This window comes from Danio rerio, chromosome 9 (assembly GCF_049306965.1).
Source record: "Danio rerio strain Tuebingen ecotype United States chromosome 9, GRCz12tu, whole genome shotgun sequence".
Classification (NCBI taxonomy): Eukaryota; Metazoa; Chordata; class Actinopteri; order Cypriniformes; family Danionidae; genus Danio; species Danio rerio.
The window spans coordinates 2507501-2531018 of record NC_133184.1 but is presented as its reverse complement, the minus strand read 5'-3'; the positions used below and the strand labels follow the sequence as shown (position 1 = coordinate 2531018).

At 38.3% G+C, this 23518-nt stretch overlaps 1 protein-coding gene across 1 annotated transcript; it reads right to left on the bottom strand.

Annotated features, from left to right (window-relative positions):
• Positions 1-353: 353 nt before the first annotated feature.
• wipf1a (WAS/WASL interacting protein family, member 1a) lies at positions 354-19086 on the bottom strand. Its single transcript, NM_001128295.2, has 8 exons — positions 19040-19086; positions 11097-11184; positions 10677-10806; positions 10408-10542; positions 7341-8237; positions 3556-3753; positions 2247-2351; positions 354-648 (listed from the first exon to the last, which is right to left on the bottom strand). The coding sequence occupies exons 2-8, from the start codon at positions 11145-11147 to the stop codon at positions 602-604; spliced, it is 1563 nt and encodes a 520-aa protein (NP_001121767.2). The 5' UTR covers positions 11148-11184; positions 19040-19086; the 3' UTR covers positions 354-601.
• Between the last annotated feature and the right edge of the window lie 4432 nt (positions 19087-23518).

Here is a 23518-nt window from a genome sequence, read left to right as displayed (position 1 = left end):
TGCAAGAATCAGCGCATTTAAGGTCTGTTTTCTTTAAAAATCAGCGATCTCCACTGGCTGAGTGATAAACAATATAAAGTGGGTCTCAGATTGTACAAGAAGCACTGAATTAAACAACATTTCCCCCCGCCATGTCTTTATAAAATGAGCATTTATTTTACCCCAGTATATTCAATGGAGCTTCTGCGCTAGCCTGCCGATTCTGACGGGCGCGTGCAAGTAAACGGCTTTTTGTCTCGATTTACACTTAAACAGCTAAATAAATGCCAAAGTTTATTTAACTGAATGTATTTTAATGACATTACACATCGATGCTGTAAAAGGAATTGCATAAAATGGAAAAAGATTCACAATAACAGGTCAACGGATGTTTATTAGTATGGGAACAACACTAGCTTGGAATATACCCTATTTCATGTTTATCCTAAGAGGCTTTTAAACTTGGAAATTGTACCATTGGAAACTTCAAGTTAAGCAAACTTTTCTCTCAGTTGATGACAGAATGCAGTTTAATGATGTATTTCTAAACTGATATTTTCAAAATGCATGAAACAACAATGGACAGAATTCAATCATTATTCAGCAGTAAAGTCAAGCCATTTCATCTGGGAATTGGTGGCAAAGGTGGCGCTCCTCTATCTTTTATTCCTGAAAAAAAGAAGACACACAGTCAAAAATATGTTACTCACTTTGAACGTTTTTACACTTTGAACCAATTTAAAGTTACTATATTAGTTTATGACTCTTCTAATGCATAAAAATACCATAATATGTTTGCAGATATTTCAGAAACATGCTAAGTGGACATTCTTGTTTAGCTCAAAAACAATGCTGAAGTCAGATAATCTGCTTTTAAAACGTATGTTACTTGTCGGAACGGCTGTCTTTGTTTTGCTTTTTTTAACCCGCCCAATGCAAGTTTAGCCAATTGTTGTATATTTTACCAGATTTCTTTGGAAAACAGCGTATTTTATTTATTTAGTCTTGAAGACTCGCAAAGTGTGCATCCGTGACCAAAATGCAGTCTTTTATTTACAGGCCCGGATTGGCTAATCGGGAGGACCGGGAGAATTCCCGGTGGGCCGGTCTGTTTTTTGGCCGTGAGGGCCGGTGTCCCTAGCTGCTTGCACTCTCAGCAGTCACACTTTTTTCTTCTATTTACTTATTTGACCATAGCTTTTCTCTTTTTAATCATTATTTTGCCGCAGTGCCGTTTTTTTATTTATTTTCTCGCAGCCCCGTGAGAAAAATGCAGCCTGCAGGTTAACTAACGTTAATGATGATGATGTAATGTAACTATCGACCCCAAACAGCGGCACCTTAGTGAATATAAGAATTCGAATAAAATGAATAATACACCTGCTCAATAAAAATCTAATGATTCACTACATTAATAAATCTGACATAACTTGATCAGAAATCTAAAAATAGGAGAAAAAGATTGAGCCATCAAAAGAAAGTAGTGCTGTGTCCTAAGGGTCGCAAGTCATGAGTTATTTTTTACTCTCATTGTAATAGCACCAATGTGGTCCAGTGGTAAGCACATTGCGTCTCAATGGCGAGGATCCGTGTTTGAATCTCCCCTGAATTTATTTATTTATTTTTTTCTTCATTTTTATTGTTAAGACATAAAATACTGTTAGGGCTGTTGAACATTAGAATTTCTAAAGCAGCAGTTTTCTTGAAAAAGACATGATAGTGTCATTAGAAACTGAATTGGAATCAGTCGTGAACCTCGGTGGGCAGGTCTGGCTTAAAACTCCAGGGCTGAAAATGAGTCCCACTCCGGCCCTGGTGCCTACAAGTAGATAATTTTGACATTAAATAATAAAAATAAACAATTTTGGAGAATTTTGGGATTTCGATATTTTTTGCTCTGCGATATATATTTTGCGAAATAAATAAAATTTGTGCCACATACTGACAGTAAATAGCTCTTTTTAGACAGTCATTACTTTAAGCCCTGTTCACATCGGGACACTTTTAGCTTGCGTTTTCTGTCAGTGTTTAACGCCTTGTGACTAAATAAAGGGCGTCAATGTGATCATTCACACCAACGCACAAAACTCCAGACGTAAAAGTGTCATTTTTAAAGAAACACCTCGGTTGGGGAACACAGCTGTATAAAGCATGCTGAATATTGCATATCCACTGTAAAAGCAGTAAACAGAATGAAATACTAGATTCAGAACAACAGACTGCTTTAAATGAACATTCATTCTGTAGTAAACACAGTAAACGCAAACCTTTGCCTCCAGATTTGCTCGGGTAAGACTTGGAGAAGGAGACGTATGGCTCTGGTGGAGGTAATTCAGACAGAGAGTGGAAAGAAAACCTCATCCCCCACTCATCTGATGGAAGAAATACAACACATCAGTCAATAACAACTATATTAGCACTCAGTTTTTCCATCGCACACTTTCTATTTGATTCAATTTCAAGTCAATACTGTCTGCGGAGATCAATGAAGAGCTGCAAAAGTTCCCCCAAATTGAGAATGGAATGACCTGAATGACTTTCTTCTTCTGAACATGAAAGATATTTCGAAAAAACTTGTTAACCAAACAGTTTTGGTTCCCATTGACTTCCATTGTGTGTGTGTGTGTGCGTGTGTGTCTGCGTGTGTGTGTATGTGTATGTGTGTGTGTGTGTGTGTCTGTGTTTTTACAGTCCATTAATTCCTTAATTCATGCATTCATTGCTTCATTCATTCAACCATTTTCCTTCGACTTAGTCCCTTTATTAATCAGGGGTCACCACAGCGGAATGAACCGACAACTTATCCAGCATATGTTTTACACAGCGGATGCCCTTCCAGCTGCAACCCAGTACTGGGAAACATTCATACAAACTCATTCACACACATACACTACGGGCAGTTTAGTTCATCAGTTCCCCTTTAGCGTAAACGTTTGGACTGTGGCGGAAACCAGAACACCCGGAGGAAACCCACCCCAACATGCAAACTTCACACAGAAATGCTGACACAGCCAGGACTCGAACCAGTGACCTTCTTGCTGTGAGGTGATTGTGCCACCCACTGAGTCACCGTCACCTGTTCATGGGTAGGTGTAGGTGTAGGGGTTACTCTGTTTTAAGGGTAGGTGTGGGGGTTACTCTATTTCAAGGGTAGGTGTGGGGGTAGGGGTTACTCTGTTTCAAGGGTAGGTGTGGGGGTAGGGGTTACTCTGTTTCAAGAGTGGGGTAGGGGTTACTCTGTTTCAAGGGTAGGTGTGGGGGTAGGGGTTACTCTGTTTCAAGGGTAGGTGTAGGGGTAGGAGTTACTCTGTTTCAAGGGTAGGAGTAAAAGTTACTTTGTTTCAAGGGTAGGTGTAGGGGTAGGGGCTACTCTATTTCAAGAATAAGGGTAGGGGTTACTCTGTTTCAAGGGTAGGTGTGGGGGTAGGAGTTATTTTGTTTCAAGGGTAGGTGTAAGGGTAGTGGCTACTCTATTTCAAGAGTAAGGGTAGGGGTTACTCTGTTTCAAGGGTAGGTGTAGTGGATTGGGCCTAAGAGGACCAGAAAGGTTTAAATTTGGGGTGAATCGGGTCGTACCTGAGACTGGCGGTGGAGGACACTGGTAGCCATTGATGGAGTCAGATGGTGGTGCGGGGGGGAAGCTAGGCACTCTAGGCGCTGGAGGGTCTGGGACTAAAGAGGGTCTGCCGGATCCACCAGGACGATTAGGAGGAGGAACTGGAGGAGGTGCTCCACCTCTGTTTCCTCCTGCAGGTGGAGGAGGCGGAAGAGAACCTGGAGCAAAAGAACAATCACCCAACTTTTAAAAAACAGGGCTTTGACATGTGCAATTTTTTATTAAATGTTTTATGTAATGTTAAGTAAAATATGAAGAGAGGGTTGGACATTGAGTAGCTCCTTCTCTTTAAAAAAACAGCCAATAGGATTTGGCTTTGATCACAGCTCAAATTAAACATACTGTAGATGGCACATCACTTCCCTACAGCATGTAGTGCTTACTAACAAGGATACAGCTCCCAATACAGGCCTGGCATATGTAATACGATATTTTGGCCAGTTTTGTGGATATCATTTTGAGAACATCCTGTAGATGTTAAAAAACGTTTCAGAGGAACTTTAAAAATAGATTTACAGCTGTACTTTCACACAGTGTTACCCACTATTTTCAATGGAATGGAATGTCTGTGCCACTGTATGACCTCAAGCACAAATTTGCATGTTACTGACATCCTATTTGCATCTGTTTGTATATTTTGTATCATGTTTGCTCGAGATATATTTAAGTTTATCATTAAAAAGCAGTAAAATAGTGTAGATACAGCGTAGTGTAGATGTACATAATCAATCTCTCAGACATAAATTAAATCAGACAAGTTAATTGGTCAATAAAATGGTACGTACAAATAAAATAAAGTCAATAAAATGGTAATTAAATTAATGTAATAAAGCTTGTTTTGATAGTGAGTCATTTAAGCACAAAAGCAGAACAACTGGTCAAAAATTGGTTAACTTTAAAACAAAGCATGGCTATATCAGGGAACTATTGTTATCAAGACTTTTGGGTAGATTTGTTGCTAGGTACTATTTTGAAATCGGTAAAGGGATCTGAAAAGTCACTAAATCTAGCAGCAAAGTCGCTAAGTTGACAACACTGCTTTCACATCATGATTTTGAGCAACTTCAAAACTCTGTGTACTGTCAAAAATGGGTAGCACAGTACAAAAAGGTTGCATTAATGCTAATAAATACAATAAACATTACATTTATTTCTCATGTGACTTAACATTAGTTAATGAAAATACAGTTGTTTGGTGTTAGTTCTTATTAGCACATGGTGCATTAGCTAATGCTAACAAGCTGAAATTTGGATTCAAATTTGAGTAAATTTAAGACATGGTCCTCATTCGTTCATTCATTTTCCTTCGGCTTAGTCCCTTTATTCATTAGGGTGAATGAACCGCCAACTTATCCAGCATATGTTTTACACAGCGGATGCTCTTTCAGCTGCAACCCAGTACTGGGAAACATACTTTCACACTCATTTACACACATACACTACTGTCCAATTTATTTAATTAAATTCACGTATAGAGCATGTGTTTGGGCTGTGGGGGAAACCAGAACACCCAGAGCCAACATGCAAACTCCACACAGAAATGCTAACTGACCCAGCCGGGACTCAAATTAGTGACCATCTTGCTGTGAGGAGACAGTGCTAACCACTGAGCCACCATGTCGCCATTGTTTTACCAATTTTATTGATTCAATAATGTTTTTAACTGGTTAGATTAGAATTCATGAGTTATACTGATTAAGCTGGCTTTTGAATTACTTGTTTACCTGATTCATAAATTATGTTTGAATTTATTTTGATCACTCTTTAATTACTCATTTAAAAAATAGAGTTTTGTTGCCTCTTTGTTATCACATTCTGCGCATCAGGTTAGTAATGGAATAAAGTCCAGTTGGAGCCAGCATTAGTTCAGTACTTGGGAATTTTTTTTCTATCTAGGACAGGGATCACCAAACTTGTTCCTGTAGGGCCGGTGTCCTGCAGATTTTAGCTCCAACCCTAATCAAACACACCTGAACCAGCTAATTAAGGTCTTACTAGGTATACTTGAAACACCCAGGCAGGTGTGTTGAGGCAAGTTGGAGCTAAACCCTGCAGGGCACCGAACCTCCAGGAACGAGATTGGTGACCCCTGATCTAGGACAACAATGCATTGTACAACTAACCTAGATAGGGTGCCTTAACTGGGATCTATGTATCGTAACTAAACCAAAATTATTATATAGAAGTAGCCAGAAGTAAAGATTTGATTGATCATGACCTCTTGAAATAATATTGCGTTCAGTTCAAGGGTGTACATCTAAAGGCCAGGACACAGCAAGCCAAAGCAAAACAACTTGCAGAAATGAAACCCAACTGTGTTGTTGCCTTGAGTTTACTCAAGTCTGATTCAATTTGGAAACATATTCATATTTGGGGTCCAAAAATTTAAAGTGGTAATACTGCAGATGAAAAGAAATGTATTTATTCTATCATTGCTTTGTTGCTTATGCAAAGACTCTTCTGGCATGACATTGGCTACCGTCGTTGCATTGGTGGCGAGATCTTACAGCTTACCATACGTTCACACTGAAAGTACGTCAAAGTAGTTGGAAGTCATTCATTTTCAATGAGAGCCGACGGCAATAAGCGGTGAGGAGCAGTGAGGAGCAGCATGGCGCGTCTTCGCTGGTGTGGCCGTCGAAGAGAGTTGAAATCAAGTCAACTTTATGGTAATGAGCTATGAGGCAGTTCAGCGGCAAGCAATCAGAATCAGAAGTCCAACGCTTGAGAGGAGTTCAGAGAACACAGACCTGCCAACTTTGGTTTCGACTACAGTTGTTCCCAAAGGTTTGATTGCGGTCGCCAGATTTCCAATATTTCCAATGTTTTCTTACAGGAACATGCATTAAATAAGTTACTGGCGAGTTACTGATGTGCATTAATGTTATATATCTTTAAAAAAGCGGGAATCTCATGCGACAGTACAAAGCAGTATTGCTGCGTCAGGATATTTTAGATATATGGACACATTGGATAATTAGGTGAAGCAAAGCCAAAGCACATGCAGCTTGATCTTCCATTGTTAAATGAATCTGATAAGAAGTGCGCAACATTTTCACACTAGAAACTTGTTTTATGCAGGAATGTAACTGATATGCTGCAATGGCCCTATTAAATACGAGATCGATGTAGTGAATTTTGACGCTCTCGCCGCCGGAGCTGAAGGCAGACAGAGTTGTCGCCAAGGCAGCCAGAGCAACCTTGGACGCTCTCACAGCTTTCGGTGTGAACAAATTTGATCACCCAAAAATAACAATTCTGTTAACTACTTACCCTCATTTTATTTCAATTCCTTGAGACCTTTATTTATCTACAGAACACAAGTTAAGATATTTAAATAACATTTGAAAGCTCCAAATTAATTCCTCCATAGACAGCAAGAGTCATGAGTTGAGAAGTCCAGAAAAAGAACCAAAAACACAGTCAAAACAATCGATGTAACTTCAATGGTTCAACCATGGTAAATGCGCTTGTCACCTTGCACAGTTGAAGAGAAAACATTGGCAAGCATTGGCGGTTTTTAGGTGCTCTTGGAGCTTTGTATGATTACAAAGGAACAACTGAAGTCACATGGAATGTTTTGACAATGTTTTGGTTCCTTTCCTGGACTAAAATATCTTAAATTGTTTTCCAAATATGAATGAAAACCTCAGGTACAACATGAGGATAGATAATGATGTAATTGTTTTTTGCTTGAATCAATCCTGTAATATCATGACACTAGAAATGAATTATAAATGCGCACCTGAGCGTGCAGATTTTCCTGTTGGAGGGGGTCTCTCATTGGATGGTGGTGGTGGCAGAGGACTAGTGCGTCCCGGTGGTGGTGGAGGAGGAAGGCTGTTTCGTGAAGCTCCTCTAGAGCTGAGCTCATCCCGTGAGGATGGTGGGATGGGTGGTGCTCCCCCTCTCCCTGGAGGCAGTGATGGAGGTGCATTACCCATTGGCCTCTGAGAACCCATTGGTTTGCACTCAGTTGATGGTGGAGGTGGTGGTAGAGGTCCGTCTCTACAGAATGACTCTCTTCTTCCTCCGGCAGGCGGTGGAGGTGGAGGGAAGTCATCTGCTTGAGGCCTGCCTGGGATTGATGGTAATGGAGGCCGGCCACTTGCAGGGATTGGGGGTGGTGGGAAAGAGGACTGGGACTCTCTTGGAGGAGGAGGGAAGGAGGAATGTGACTCTCTTGGGGGAGGAGGGAAGGAGGACTCTCTTGGGGGTGGAGGGAAGGAGGACTCTCTTGGGGGTGGAGGGAAGGAGGACTCTCTTGGGGGTGGAGGGAAGGAGGACTCTCTTGGGGGTGGAGGGAAGGTGGACTCTCTTGGAGGTGGAGGGAAGGAGGACTGGGACTCCCTTGGAGGTTGAGGAAAGCTTGTTCGTCTGCCTGATGAGTTTGGGGGTGGTGGTGCGGGTGAGGAACCCTGTGGACGTCCTCCAGGAATAGGTGGTGGTCCTCCAGGAGAGCTGTGCTGGGGTGAACGTGATGAGGATGGGATGGGTGGTGGTCCGGCTCTCCCAGGAGAAGGACGTCCTGGACCAGGGACTGGTGGTCTGCTTCCTGCAGGGCTGCTGGGAGCTGGGAATCTTCCAGCTGGGCTGCTAGGTGCTGGGAACCTTCCGCCTGAAGGGGGCATTGGTGCTCTTACTGTTTTCATGAAACAAAAATAAGAGCACAAGAATATAAAGAAACACAATTAATTATAGCATAATGGAAAACATAATAGGATTTAATTCTAAATTGGATTATAATTACTGTATATAAATAACAAAGATTCAATCATTAATAGAGAATGTCTAAGTTCCTGAAAGGAGGGAACAGAGATATTATATCATAACCAATAGATGGGGATCCACTTAGATGACCAGTCACACTGACTTGTCTGAAAAGGGGCCAATGAAATTACTATTAATTTGGTAAGTATAATCTGCATGTGCAGGAACTCCCATTCTTATGAGTTAGAAGGTGCACCTGCAAGATGCCACATTAGAAGAGTCAAGCATGATTGGGCATTCAGCTAAGTGTTCAGGTCTTGATTGAAGGCAACTTGACATGAGAGCTGTCTTTCGTGCGAGAATTTGAGTTCAAATGCAATTGAGCTGTTCAAAGTAATCAAATGGCTCTATCAGGATGTGGAGTTTAACCTCCTGACATATCTCAGGAACTGACATCAACTTTCAGTGTGGAGAGTGGCAGCCTTTGTTCTTCTGAAGGAAGGACAGCATGACACTAATCAAGTAAGTTCTGGGGTCTTTTTGCAAGAAGTGCAGCAGTAAATGAACAGAGACCACTTCTTGGCATAGTTGCACCTTGTAGAAGGGACTCTAGCTCAAGTGGAAGTGTCAAATACTGCAGGTAGTATGTCATTTAAGTCCTCCCCATCCCATCTAAGGACAACACGTGGAGTCTCCATAGATCTGAACGCAGGTGCCAAATTGTGCCCCTTCTCTGAGAAACGAGGTCCTTCCTCAGAGGAACATGTCAGGGAGGTGTGTGAGAAACCAAGAAACTAGGTTCGGTTGGCCCAAAGAGGTGCAACAAGCAAGATCTGTTCCTCGCACTCCCTGACCTTGCATGGTGTCTGTGAAGGTTCACTGCTGGACACACATATTTGTGCAGAGCCACTCTGGGCCAGTGCATCCATGCGGTGATGTGCCTCGGTCAGGGAATAAAACAACTGAAAATGAGTGGATTTGAGAGAAGTAAACATGTCCACCTTGGCTTCTCCAAATCACCCAAATATTAGCTGGACTGCGTGGTGGAGTGAGCAGGGTTCTGCACAGATTTTCTTGTTTGTACCATGTTGCTTGGCAACTGTTGTGTTTCATGATTGTGACAGGAGAAATGATATTACATCACCACACAGCACATACATGTCCTTCAAGTGTCCAGACTTGATACAGGTTTTGCCTCTGTTCTACCAGTGTTTCGAACCGCATTCTCTGGTTATCATCAAAGCTAGAAATTACATGTTTATTTACCTTAACATTAAATAAAATAATGTAAATATAAAAGGAAATAAATGTAATCGATGCTTAAGCAACAACAAAATATAGGACAGGTCATTTCGGACCATTACCCGTACACCTATCCTGGTTGCTGATTTTCTGAGTACAGCGAACAGTCTTTGAGATTTCAGGATACCCCATTCATTTAGATAAGTCTTTGGTCTTTGATGAACTCCCAGGGGGCATTGCAAATATGGCCACAGAGTGAACAGACTATCCTTGAAAGAGACTTTTACAGGGAGTACTGCGGATGAGTTGGAAGTCTGTGGTGAGTTTTTCTCCCACAGTGAGCCCACTAAGTGCTAAGCAGGTAGCAACCAAGGGGACTGGCACTTTTAATGCTTTGATCGATGATCTCAGAGCAGCCACAGTCATGTCCTAGCACTGTTTCAACATGCTTGTCCCCTAGATATGTGACACATCAATTGTGTCCATCTCCTGGAGACAGGAAACGACCACATCCAGAAATACACCGTCAGTACAGCATCTCAAAAGAGACGTGTGAAAACCAACTGTGTTGCTCTTTCTTCAGTTGGAAACTTGCTTACTTCATTGGAGTGCTCTTTTGGGAAAACTCTATTAAGAGTTGGAAATACACCCTAGTGTAGTGCAGTGTAGTTTTCATATAAGTCAGAGTGATTGGTCTTTAAAGCCAGTCTTCTCGTGTTTGAATGTCTGTCTTTGTTTTGGTCTCTGTAACCAGCCCACTGCCGGTTTACCCAATTATATTTCAGCACCGACTTTTATTTACAGCTTATTATTGTATTACTGTATTATTGAATGACTATTAATGTTAGGATGATGATTACCATTGCCATCTCGGTTTCCTGCTGATTTCAGCCTTGGCATTCCTCCTTGAAACAGGCCGCCCATTCCACCTGAAGCTCCGCCCCCAAAACCTCCTCCTCCACCTCCTCCTCCTCCACCTCCACCTCCTTTGGGCTCTGTATAAATGAACAGTTAAAAGTGGAGTGTTCCTTAAAAAAGCATGTTTTGTGTAATGTGTGTATTGTACACGGTAGTAGGAGTGTATATAGAGTGCACTTATATTGTGTATAGTAGTATTTTCAGAACTCACTGTCAAGCACTGGGCCGCTGCGGTCATTGGTGATGGTTTTCTTCAGTCGAGCCCCTTTATTGATGTCTGAAAGTAAAGCGTTCCTCCCTTGCTGCTCATTCCTGCTCAGATTCGGCTTCTCTGTGTTTGCCTATTATCATATGATTATAGCTTCCATGTTATCAAAAGTAAGTCATTGTAGCATTTCCCATATTTAAGATCAGAAGTAAACATCTGTGAATCTTGAAAAGTTTGTTTGTTAAACAGTAAACTGTGTATTTTTTTTTCCCAAATCCTCCTATGGTGACCCAAAAAGGTGCATTTTTTGATGTGCCAAAATCTTCAACAGTAACTCAAAAAAGTCACACATGAATTAAGGGCTACTGGGAAATGTTCATTAACTTTTTACTTCATTACTTTATCTGAACCATGATGTGATACCTGAGAAAAGGTAGGAGGAGGTCCAGGCGGAGGTGGTGGAGGTCCAGGCATCTTCTCTTTTCTGTCGTTTCCCTTTTAACCTGAAGGACTGAGAGCACAAAAACACATTGGGAACAGCTAATGAACAACAACCAGTATTCGGCTCAATACATGCTGACGCTGTCAAACGCATTGAGGTAAAGTTTGTTTTATATTTATTCGTTCAATTTTTGAACAGTGACGACTTGTATTATGATTCCAATATTGTTTGCCACACTAGTTTGAATATTCGATCTGAAATCACATGCAAGTATGACTTCAAAAATAGTCTCTGTCTGCTAATATGATTTCCCAATTTAGAATTGGCAAATAATTCATTTTCCTTCGGCTCAGTCCCTTTATTCGTCAGGGGTAGCCACGGTGGAATGAACCGCCAACTTTTCCAGCATATGTTTTACACAGCGGATCCCCTTTTAGCTGGAACCCAGTACTGGGAAACACCCATTCACACACACACTCATACACTACAGGCAATTCAGTTCATCCAATTCACCTATAGCACATGTGTGTGGGGAAAACCGGAGCACCCGGAGGGATCCCGCACAAACACGGGGAAATGCAAAACTCCTCACAGAAATGCCAACTGACCCAGCCGGGACTCGAACCAGCGCCCTGTCGCTGTAAGGCGACAGTGCTAATCACTGAGCCATCATGATTGACAAATATGACTTTTCTGAAATTATATTAATTAAGGAAAAATCCACACTGATCTCACGAGGAAACTTAAGCATTAAACGTTTTGTCAGATTAGTGGCTAATTCGTACGAGTTCAGTCATACGAAAACGTACAATTTTAAAAAGGAGGCGTGGCACCTAACTTCACCCCTAACCCCAACCGTCATTGGGTGATGAGCAAATCGTACTGAATTTTGTACTGAATCGTAATTCTTACTAATTAGCCACAAATTCAAAAAGTTACGAATTACCCCAATATCAAACTGAGCACATTGATAAGATAAAAATTGTAACTTTATCTAACCAAAAAGCAAACGTGCCCTTACAAATTTAATTTCAATGAAAATTCATTTAATTTTTTTAAATAATTTTTTTGGCCTCCTTTATTAGCCAACCTGAAACTAATATAAAATAATAAATAAAGAATGATGACTCTTTGTGGGCTTCTTCAATCAAAAGTCTTCCATGAAGCTACAAAATAAATTGAGGCACAAAATCATCATGTTCGTACTTTTTACATGAGTGCTGGTGATGTTAAAAAGTGCTTCACGAACGTTTTTGCATCTCGTTTATATACACTATAAACAGCAGCTATGCTAATTATTCTCTTTATTCTCTATTTCCACCTGGGGATACTCATCCCGAGGCCCTCGGAGACAATGCAGCGCCACTGATTCGATCCAAGACCAGCGACGAGATGATCCCAAGGTTTCCATAATCCTGGACCAGGCCGTATCCTGAGCAGCTGCTGTGGTGGTCATGGAGGAGTGGAGAGCATGAGACTGATTACTGTGATGCTCCAGGGACAGACGAGTCTTCGCTGAGGTCCAGCATTGTCCAGCCTCCGGTGCCTACACTGCTGCTCTGCACAAGACGATTGGCCAGAGGAGAAATGGTCAGGCCCAACTGAGTCTGGTTTCTCTCAAGGTTTTTTATCCTTCACTTTCAGCAATTGGTGAAGTTTTTTCCTAGCCATTGTCGCCACTGGCTTGCATGGTTCGGGATCTGTAGAGCTACGCATCGATGGATTTGCTCTTCAGTGTTTGGACTCTCAGTAGTGATTATTCAACTTAAACACTGAAAACTGAACTTTTTTTTTTTTTTTTTACACAATTTTGATTACACACAGACATTTGTTACGTTCCCTTATCCTGTCTAGGGCAGCACAAGTATGCAGCAGAATATTAGTGGAGTTTGTGTGTGTGTGTGTGTGTGTATGAACAACCTTAAAAGATTAAAGAAAATGATCTAAAGAGGAAACCCTCAATGCAAGTTGAATAACATGAACTAAATAAATTGAATGGAGTTCAATCCAAAACAACAAAAAGTTCTCTACTTGATGGAAAGAAGAAAACTACATAATCTATCAAATAAAATAAAATGAACCCTAACTTCCTTACTAACTAATCAGGAGATAAACAATTACACTTGAAACGATTTTATTGCACACCGTCCAGCCAATCAGAATCAAAAATAGAATAAATAGAATTATAAATAATAACAATGGATATTTTAGGCAGTAAAACCCCGACAGTTTTCATGCATCATGAAAAACCATGCAGTGCTGGTGGCTTTAGGCTGATCCACCCATTTCCTCATAACAGCAGAACGGCTACTGAAACCAACACAAGAACCACACATCAAACCAAAACCACCACTACCTGCTTTAACAACCAGCCTCTTTAGCAACACTTTAATAACCAGCCTCTTTAACAACATTTCAACAACCAGCTTTTTTAAAGGTCCTGTGAAGTGCTTTGAAATGTGCAGTTTTTTATTCAATGTTTGATGTTATCTCAACTAAAACATGAAGAAAGGGCGGAACATAGTATAGCTCCTCCCCTTTAAAACAGCCAATAGTGTTTTGTTTTTGAGTGGTTGAGCTCAACCGCATCTAATGGATGAGAAGCATCTTGAAGGGGGCGGGGCATGTCAGATACTAAAGAGCATTTGATTGGTCAGAAAATTTGATGAAGTGATGTCAAAAAATATTGCTGGTTCATTTAGGCGAAAGTGAAAAGCTTTGGATGTTTATATTTTCGAAATGCAAATATTTGTTACTGTTATAGAGCACACTAGCTTGTAGATATCCTTACTAGGCTAATGGTGGTACTAACATCTAAAAAACTTTATTTTATTTTCATGGGACTTTTAACAATGGTTTAACACTATAACAACCAGCATCTCAGTCAGTCAACATCAGCTCTCACACCTGAAGAGGGTCAAGAGAAAACTACACTTTAGCAAATACTGCAAACTGCAGAAATGTGCCCCGAGTCGGGCTTCAATTCAGACTGTTGCAAAATTGTGAAAAGCTGTTATCTGATTGTCGAGTGATCACACCGAGACCAATGACTTCCAGAGACTAAAACAGAAATAAACACAGAGAGCAGATCGCCACCAAATACGCACTCTCTGCATATTAAAAATAATAATAATATGGTGCAGAGATGACCAGAAAAACATGTATATGTGAAATTGATCTTAATAAGATGTAGATGTAAAATAACTCTTAAAAAGTTATATATAAATATAATATATATCGACCATAGAACATGTAGATTTAAAATTGACCATAAAAATATGTACAAGTAAAAGATCATAAAAAGATGCATATGTAAAATAGATCATAAAAAATGTATATGCAAAAGAGACCTTAAAAAAGATGTGGATGTAAATAGACAAAAATATGATGTATATGTAAAAGAGACCATAAAAAGATGTAGATTTAAAATAGTCCTTAAAGAGATATATATGTAAAATAAACCATAAAAACATGTAGATCTAAAATAGACTATAAAAAGATGTATATGTAAAATAGACCATAAAAAGATGTATTTGTAAAATAGACCATAAAAAGATGTATTTGTAAAATAGACCATAAAAAGATGTATACCTAAAATAGACCGTAAAAAGATGTATACGTAAAATAGACCATAAAAAGATGTATACGTAAAATAGACCATAAAAAGATGTATACGTAAAATAGACCATAAAAAGATGTATTTGTAAAATAGACCATAAAAAGATGTATATGTAAAATAGACCATAAAAAGATGTATACGTTAAATAGACCATAAAAAGATGTATACGTAAAATAGACCATGAAAAGATGTATACGTAAAATAGACCATAAACAGATGTATACATAAAATAGGCCATAAAAAGATGTATACGTAAAATAGACCATAAAAAGATGTATATGTAAAATAGACCATGAAAAGATGAATATGTTAAATAGACCATAAAAAGATGTATATCCCAAATATTATCCTCATCATAATCAACTATACTCATCTTAAAATTCTGAAAGGTAGTGAAAACGATACATTTACTATACAAGGTTTTTTTAACCCAACGCTGGGTCATATGGACAAACCCAGACGTTGTGTTAAAAAAATTTTAAGTCACTATTTTTATCCAGTGGTTGGGTTTGTCCATATTTGACCCAAAATTGAGTTAAACAACTAATAATTTTTCCATTGGGCAGTTTTAACAAACATTTCATCTAAAAAATCAATGCAAACGCAGCATCAACGCTAAATATGCTGGGTTGTTGTAAGCCAATTTTGGGCCAAACTTAAACAAATCCAAATCAACTAAATTTAAATAACACTTTTAACCAATGGTTGGGTTTATCTGTATTTGACCCAAAACTGAGTTAAAAGAACCTATCATACTGTTTAAGTGCAGTTATGACAAACATTACGGTACATCTTCCACACACACATGATTTGCATAGAAAATTCAGTTTGTTTTGTTTCTATTTCTGAAAAATGCATGAACATGCAGCATTAACTCACTCCTCAAAAAATGATGGGTTGTTTCATCTCAATATTGGGTCAAATATGGACAAACCAAACAATCAGGTTGGGTTTATTTGACCCAAAATTAAGTTATCAGTCAACAACCTATCATTTTTATGAATGGTTTTTATCATTATGTATGGAAACTGCATCACCTCAGTTTATATTTCACTGTAAATTGGCTGGGTTGTTATAAAAAAACCTTTGGGACAAGCATGAACTAAACCAAACTTTTAATAAATTCAATTTAAATGACACTTTTTAACCCAATGGTTAAGTTTGTCTATATGTGACTCAAAATAGAGCATTAACTTACTTTAAAGAAAAAATGCTGAGCTATTTAAACCCAACATTGGGTCAAATATGGACAAACCCAACAGCTGGGTTGGGTTCATTTGACCCAAAAATGAGTTTTCAGTCAACAATCATTTTATCAAATGGTTTTTATCATTATGTATGGAAACGCAGCATTACCTCAGTTTATTTTTAACTCTAAATATGCTGGGTTGTTATAACACAACTTTGGGTCAATTATAACCAAAACCAAATGTTTAATCAATTCAATTTAAATGACACTTTTTAACTCAATGTCCATATCTGACCCAAAGTTGAGCTGAAATATCACAGTTTTTTAAAGCACAGGCATGACACACTGTATACAGCACGGACATGATTAGTAAAGTAATTCTGTTTTGTTTTGTTTTTATTTCTGAAAAATGCTTGAAGATGCAGCATTAACTCACTCTTCAAAAAATGCTGGGCTGTTTAACCCCAACACTGGGTCAAATATGGACAAACCCAACACTTAGGTTGGGTTTACTAGACCCAAATTTGAGTTGATACAACCTATCGTTTTTTTCAAGGGTAGTTTAGTTTTTAATAATTATGCATGGAAACTCAGCCTTAACTCTATATTTGACCCAAAATGGAGTTGAAACAACTAATAGTTTTCCATTGTGCAGTTTTAACAAACATTACATCCATAATCAGCATTTTTAGGCAGCATTAAATATGCTGGGTTGTTGAAACCTAACTTTGGGCAAATTTGAACAAACCCAACTTTTAATCAATTGAATTTAAACAAGACTTGGTTGGGTGTCCATATCTGACATAAAATTGAGTTGAAACAACCAATCATAAAGTGCAGTTATGACACACAGTACTGTACGTCTTCCACACACATGATTTGCATAGACATTTCAGTTTTGTTTTGTTTCTATTTCTGAAAAACGCATGGAAACGCAGCATTAACTCACTCCTCAAAAAATGCTGAGCTGTTTAAACTGAACATTGGGTCAAATATGGACAAACCAAACAGCTGGGTTGGGTTTATGACCCAAAATTAGTTTTCAGTCAACAACCTATCATTTTAGGAAATGGTTTTTACCATTATGTATGGAAATGCAGCATTACCTCAGTTTATATTTCACTCTAAATATGCTGGGTTGCTATAACACAACTTTGGGTCAATTATAACCAAAACCAAACACTTTTTAACTCAATGTCCATATCTGATCCAACGTTGAGCTGAAATATCACAGTTTTTTGAAGCACAGGCATGACACACTGTATACAGCACGGACATGATTAGCAAAGGAATTCTGTTTTGTTTTGTTTTTATTTGTGAAAAATGCATGAAGATGCAGCATTAACTCACTCTTCAAAAAATGCTGGGCTGTTTAACCCCAACACTGGGTCAAATATGGACAAACCCAACACTTAGGTTGGGTTTACTAGACCCAAATTTGAGTTGATACAACCTATCGTTTTTTTCAAGGGCAGTTTAGTTTTTAATAATTATGCATGGAAACTCAGCTTTACCTCTATATTTGACCCAAAATGGAGTTGAAACAACCAATAATTTTCCATTGGGCAGCTTTAATAAACAATACTTCCAAAATCAGCATTTTTAGGCAGCATTAAAAATGCTGGATGGTTGCAACCCGACTTTGGGCAAATTTGAACAAACCCAACTTTTAATCAATTGAATTTAAACAAGACTTGGTTGGGTGTCCATATCTGACATAAAATTGAGTTGAAACAACCAATCATAAAGTGCAGTTATGACACACAGTACTGTACGTCTTCCACACACATGATTTGCATAGACATTTTTGTTTTGTTTCTGTTTCTGAAAAACACATGACAATGCAGGATTAACTCACTCTTTAAAAATGCTGGGCTGTTTAAACTCATCATTGGGTCAAACATGGACAAACCCAACAATCGGGTTGGGTTTATTTGACCCAAAATTGAGTTTTCAGTCAACAACCTATCAATTTCATCAAATGGTTTTTACCATTATTTATGGAAATGCAGCATTACCTCAGTTTATATTTCACTCTAAATATGCTGGGTTGTTATAACACAACTTTGGGTCAAACATGAACAAAACCAAACTTTAAATCAGTTTAATTTAAATGACACTTTTTAACCCAATGGTTAAGTTTGTCTGTATGTGACCCAAAATAGAGCATTAACTTACTTAAAAAAATGCTGGGCTGTTTAAACCCAACATTGGGTCAAATATGGAGAAACCCAACAATCGGGTTGGGTTTATTTGACCCAAAATTGAGTTTTCAGTCAACAACCTATCAATTTCATCAAATGGTTTTATTATTCTGTATGGAAACGCAGCATTACCTCAGTTTATATTTCACTGTAAATATGCTGGGTTGTTATAACACAACTTTGGGTCAAACATAAATAAAACTAAACTTTCAATCAATTCAATTTAAATGACACTTTTTAAACCCAATGGTTAAGTTTGTCCATATGCATTAAAATAGAGCATTAACTAACTTTAAAAAAAAATAAATGTTGGAATGTTTAAACCCAACATTGGGTCAAATATGGACAAACCCAATAATTGGGTTGGGTTTATTTGACCCAAAATTAAGTTAAAACAACCTATTGTTTTTTTCAAGGAGGTTTTTTTTTTATCATTATGCATGAAAATGCAGCATTGGACAAACCCAACTCCATACACAAGCATTAATTCCATATTTGACCCAAAAGTGAGTTGAAACAACTTCTAATTTTTCCAGTGGCAGTTTTATTAAACGTTACATCTACAATTCACATACATTTGAATCATAATGAATGAAAACACAGCATTAGCTCACTCTGAAACTGTTATAACCCACATTGAGTCAAATAAAAACAACCCCAACTTTTAATCAGTTTAATCCTAATGACACTTTTTAACCCAACGGTTAGGCTTGTCCATATTTGACCCACCGTGGATGTTCAAAAGCATGTGTGAAACCCCAGAGAGTGAGTTACATTTCCTCTGCTGAGTTTCCTCTGCGGTGCAGCTGAGTTTAAACACAAACAGCATCTCTGTCGCTCTCTATACAGCACAACTTCATCCAGACCTCGAAGCATCACTCCACCACTCCTGCCCTTCAGACACACACTCACCTGCGCTCGAGCATCTGGACTCCACAGATCCGCAGTTTGGGTGAACGTTTTCCTCCGCAGGCCAATCAGAGAGTGCCGTGCTGCTGCTGCCAACACTTCTCATGCAACTCTACGAGCGGACGCATGCAAACGAATGTGACCACATGCATTTCCTCACACAGCGTCTGTGAAAAAAACACAGAGACGAGCTCCACTTATGAACCCAGAACACAGAAACAGGAACTGTGTGACTAATATGGAGAAAATAGATCTGACATGGCCATCAGTTTGAGCACTTTACTGCAAATTTGGCCCCCAATTTATATTTAAGTGGCATTGTTTACTATGTGACGACATTTAAATTCTGGAGAAAGTCTTATTTGTTTTATTTCGGCTAAAATAAAAGCTGTTTTTATTTAATTTTAAAATAAATAAAATGATTTCCCTCTTTAAGCTTTATTTGTTTATTTATAGTCCCAGGGTCAGTATCTATGTGGAGTTTGTATGTTCTCCCCGAGTTGGCGTGGGTGCTACGGTTTCCCCCACAGTCCAAGCACATGTGCTATATGTGAACTGATTAAACTAAATTGGCCGTAGTGTATATGTGTGTGTGTGTATGGGTGTTTCCCAGTACTGGGAAGGGCATCGGCTTTGTAAAACATATGCTGGAATAGTTGGTGTTCATTCCGCTGGGGCCACCCCTGATAAATAAGGGACTAAGTCGAAGGAAAATGAACGAATGCATGAATGACACCTTTAAATAAAAAAATAATTAAACAAAACTCTAATTTTAATGGATTAAATGCAGTCTTGCTGAATAAAGTATTCATTTCCTCCAAATTAAAAACATAGTATTTGCTGTTCATGTGAATTGTCATTGAATTAAATGCTCAGCATACCAAAACAAACATCATTTGTAAATGTGGCTTCAAATCTAAAGCTTCAAAAGAACCAAGAAGCCTTAAAAAGTTTGTTCCACATTATATAAAGTGTCTTAAAGGGGTTAAAAGGGATAGTTCACCCTAAAAGGGACATTTTCTTTCATTCTCTCACACTTAAGTGGTACTAAAATTGAGTTTTTTTCTGTTGAGCACAAAAGAAGATATTCTGAAGAATGTTGGGAAAAAAACTCAATAGTGTCTGGATGCAGCCTTTATGATGCAAGCTGAGACTGCATTACTCCGGGATGCAATGTCAGACACAATGCACTCAAATGGAGCGAGTGACATCACTGCTAGGGGTGGGGTTAGGTGAGCCGGTAACACTTTACAATAAGGTTCATAAGTTAATGCATTTACTAACATGAACTAATCATGAACAACACATGTACATCATTTATTCATCATAATTGAACATTTACTAATGCATTATTAACATCCAAGTCCATGCTTGTTAACATTAGTTAATGCACCATGAGTTAACATGAACTACTGTATTCATTAACTAACATTAACATTTGTTCATGTTAATAAATGCAATAATTGACATTAACTAATGAACCTTTTTGTAAAGTGTGACCGGTGAGCCCATTAAAAAGCATTGGATGCAGCTCAGATTGGACTGCACCAGGTCTGCATCCAGATCCCTCTCAAAAAACTTGAAGCCATTCACTTCAATAGTGTTTTCCCCTTAGCATTCTTCAGTATATGTTCAACAGAAGAAAGAAACTCAAACAGGTTTGGAGGACGAATAACTGAAGACAATTTGAGTGAACTGCCCCTTTAATGGTTTGGGTTTACAGTTTGGTTAAGGATAGATGAGTCAATTATCCTCAATGCCATTGCTGTCCTGCAGGGGGCAGCAGAGAAAGAAAAAAAAAGAGAGAGAGAGAGAGAGAGAGAGAGAGAGAGAGAGAACCTGTCACATTTTACAAACACTTGCCAACATGTTGCTAAATATGGTTTATAATGTGCGCAGTATGCAAATCTCTCAGCATGTAAAACTATTCTTTAATTTTAGTATGATGAGCGAACAGGAAATAAAGATATTGCATACTGCACACTATTAAATGCTTTGTTATTATTTGAAAAAACAGTAGCTAGTGTATTTTACGCACTTTTAATATATATATATATATATATATATATATATATATATATATATATATATATATATATATATATATATATATATATATATATATATATATTTTAAAATGACAATAAATGTTAAAAGTAAGTTCAAATGAGTTATAAACAGTTTATTGCTTAAAATTACAAGTAGCTTTAGGATTAGGATAAATACGTTTTAAATACGGATTAGGATGAATACATGAATGAATACATAAATAAATAAATAAAAAAGAACATACATTTTTGTGTAGAAAAACTGTTTCAGCAATAGTTGCATTTGCAAAGAAATCGCTAGTAAATTCCACAATTGAAGGGGTAGTTCACCCAATATTAAAATGCATTTGTTCATATGCGGTTATAAACCTTAATGAGTTTCTTTCAACTGTTGAACACTAAAGAAGATATTTGGAAGAATGATGAAAACCGGTAACCATTGATTTTCATAGTTGGGAAAACAAATACTATGGAAGTGAATGGTTACAGGTTTCCAGCACTATCCAAAATATCTTCCTTTGTGTTCAACAGAAGAAAGAAACTCCAGATCAGATGCTTTTTAGCAGGACAAAACATTACAGGAATAGCTTTGTCCCATCATCTATTGTCGCTCTGAATAAATTGTAATATTTTATAATGTACTTTTGTACATGTATACATTATGTATATGTGTGATTTAATTGTTTGTATCAAAATACCAAACTTTGCTGCAACAAGAATCTACCTACGGGTAACAATAAAGTCACATTGGGGGAAATAAGTAATGAACACGTCAGCATTTTTCTCAGAAAACTTATTTCTAAAGGTCCTGTTGACTTGAACTTGTCACCAGATGTTGGTGACAAATAAATCCATACATGCAAAGAAAACAAAACTAATTAGTTTACAAATGAAGTTATGCGTAATAAAATGAAATGATGCAGGGAAGAAGTATTGAACACATGAAGAAAGGGAGGTGTAGAAAGACATGGAAAGCCCAGACAGCAGCTGAAATCTCTCAGTGGTTCTTCAGCAATCCTCTGCCCTTCCTCAGTGTAAATGAACATCAGCTGCTTCAGTCCAACATCTACATTAGCAGGAGGATGAAGATGAAACCAGGGTGGACATTTCAGCAAGACAATGATCCAAAACACAGCCAAGGAGACTTTGTGGAATGACCCAGCCAATCACCTGGTCCGAATCCAATAGAGAATACTACATAAAGCTCAGATTTGATAGATGAGACCCACAGAATCATCAAGATTTTGACACTCTGTTGAAGTCTGTGAGAAACTCACACCTGAGCAACGCATGCGACTTCATTCTCCATATGAGAGGCGTCTTTAAGCTGCCATCATTAATAAAAGCCTTTTAAATAAAGTATTAAACACATTTCAGCAGTTCAGTGCTTTCTCCTTCTGTCATTTCATTGTTATTGTAACTATTTTTTCTATTATTTTTGTTATATTTTTATGTTTGTATTGTTTGGGTTTTCACCAAAATCTGGTTCAATTCCATGTCAACAGCTCCTTAAGAAATATTATTCCTAGGAAGAAAACATGACGTATCCAATACTTATTTCCCCCACTGTATATACACATTAAATCCTTACAGTGTGTGCAGTGCGTGCATAAAGCAGGTTTTGCATTCTGACTGGCCTTTTCGATGTGTAAGAATAGAATAAGGAAATGTATCTATGAGAAGAGACAGGAGGTAAAAGGAGAATGGAGACAAATGTGGAGCATGTAAACAATAGTCTGACAGAATGCCATATAACCTGTGCCAGCCAATCAGCACACAGCACCCGTCGCCAGGGAGAAAAACCAAAATGTGTGTGTGTGTGTGTGGACTTGTTTGGGTGGTTTACGAGGATATTTGTATATTGACATTGGTATGACCTAGATGTTACAGTGTTGAGGTGGTTTATGAGGACATGCCCTGTGTCCTCGCAATACAAAATGCTTAAAAATAACATTCAAGGTCTTTTGTTTGGTTGAGTTTCCAGCCATTATATGTAAATAAGTATGTAAAATATATGTTAATGTACGTTATAAATACATAACTGAATGCATAAATATAAAAGTTCACCATTTTTTAGAGTAAAAGCTATTAAAACAATTGTTGGTATTGTACTTGTAATTGTATACAGTAATATTGTGTGATAAGGGTGTCACTGTGGCACAGAGAGTAGAACAATCACCTTACAGCAAGAAGGTTGCTGGTTCGAGCCCCGGTTGGGTTAGTTGGCGTCTCTGTGTTTGCATGTTTTCCCAGTGTTGGCGTGGGTTTCCACTGGGGGCTCCGGTTTCCCCATAGTCCAAACACATGTGCTATAGGGGAATTGAATAAACTAAATTGGCTGTAGTGTGTGTGACTGCAACTCTGTATACGGTAGGTGTTTCCCAGTGCTGGGTTGTAGCTGGAAGGGCATCCACTGCGTAAAACATATGCTGGA

Coding starts and splice junctions, on each gene's coding strand:
- wipf1a (NM_001128295.2), bottom strand. CDS start 11,147: ATGCCTGGACCTCCACCACCTCCGCCTGGACCTCCTCCTACCTTTTCT. Junction 8,238..10,407: donor AGGAAACCGAGATGGCAATG/GTAATCATCATC, acceptor TCATGAAAACAG/TAAGAGCACCAATGCCCCCT. Junction 3,754..7,340: donor AGGAAAATCTGCACGCTCAG/GTGCGCATTTAT, acceptor CTTTTGCTCCAG/GTTCTCTTCCGCCTCCTCCA.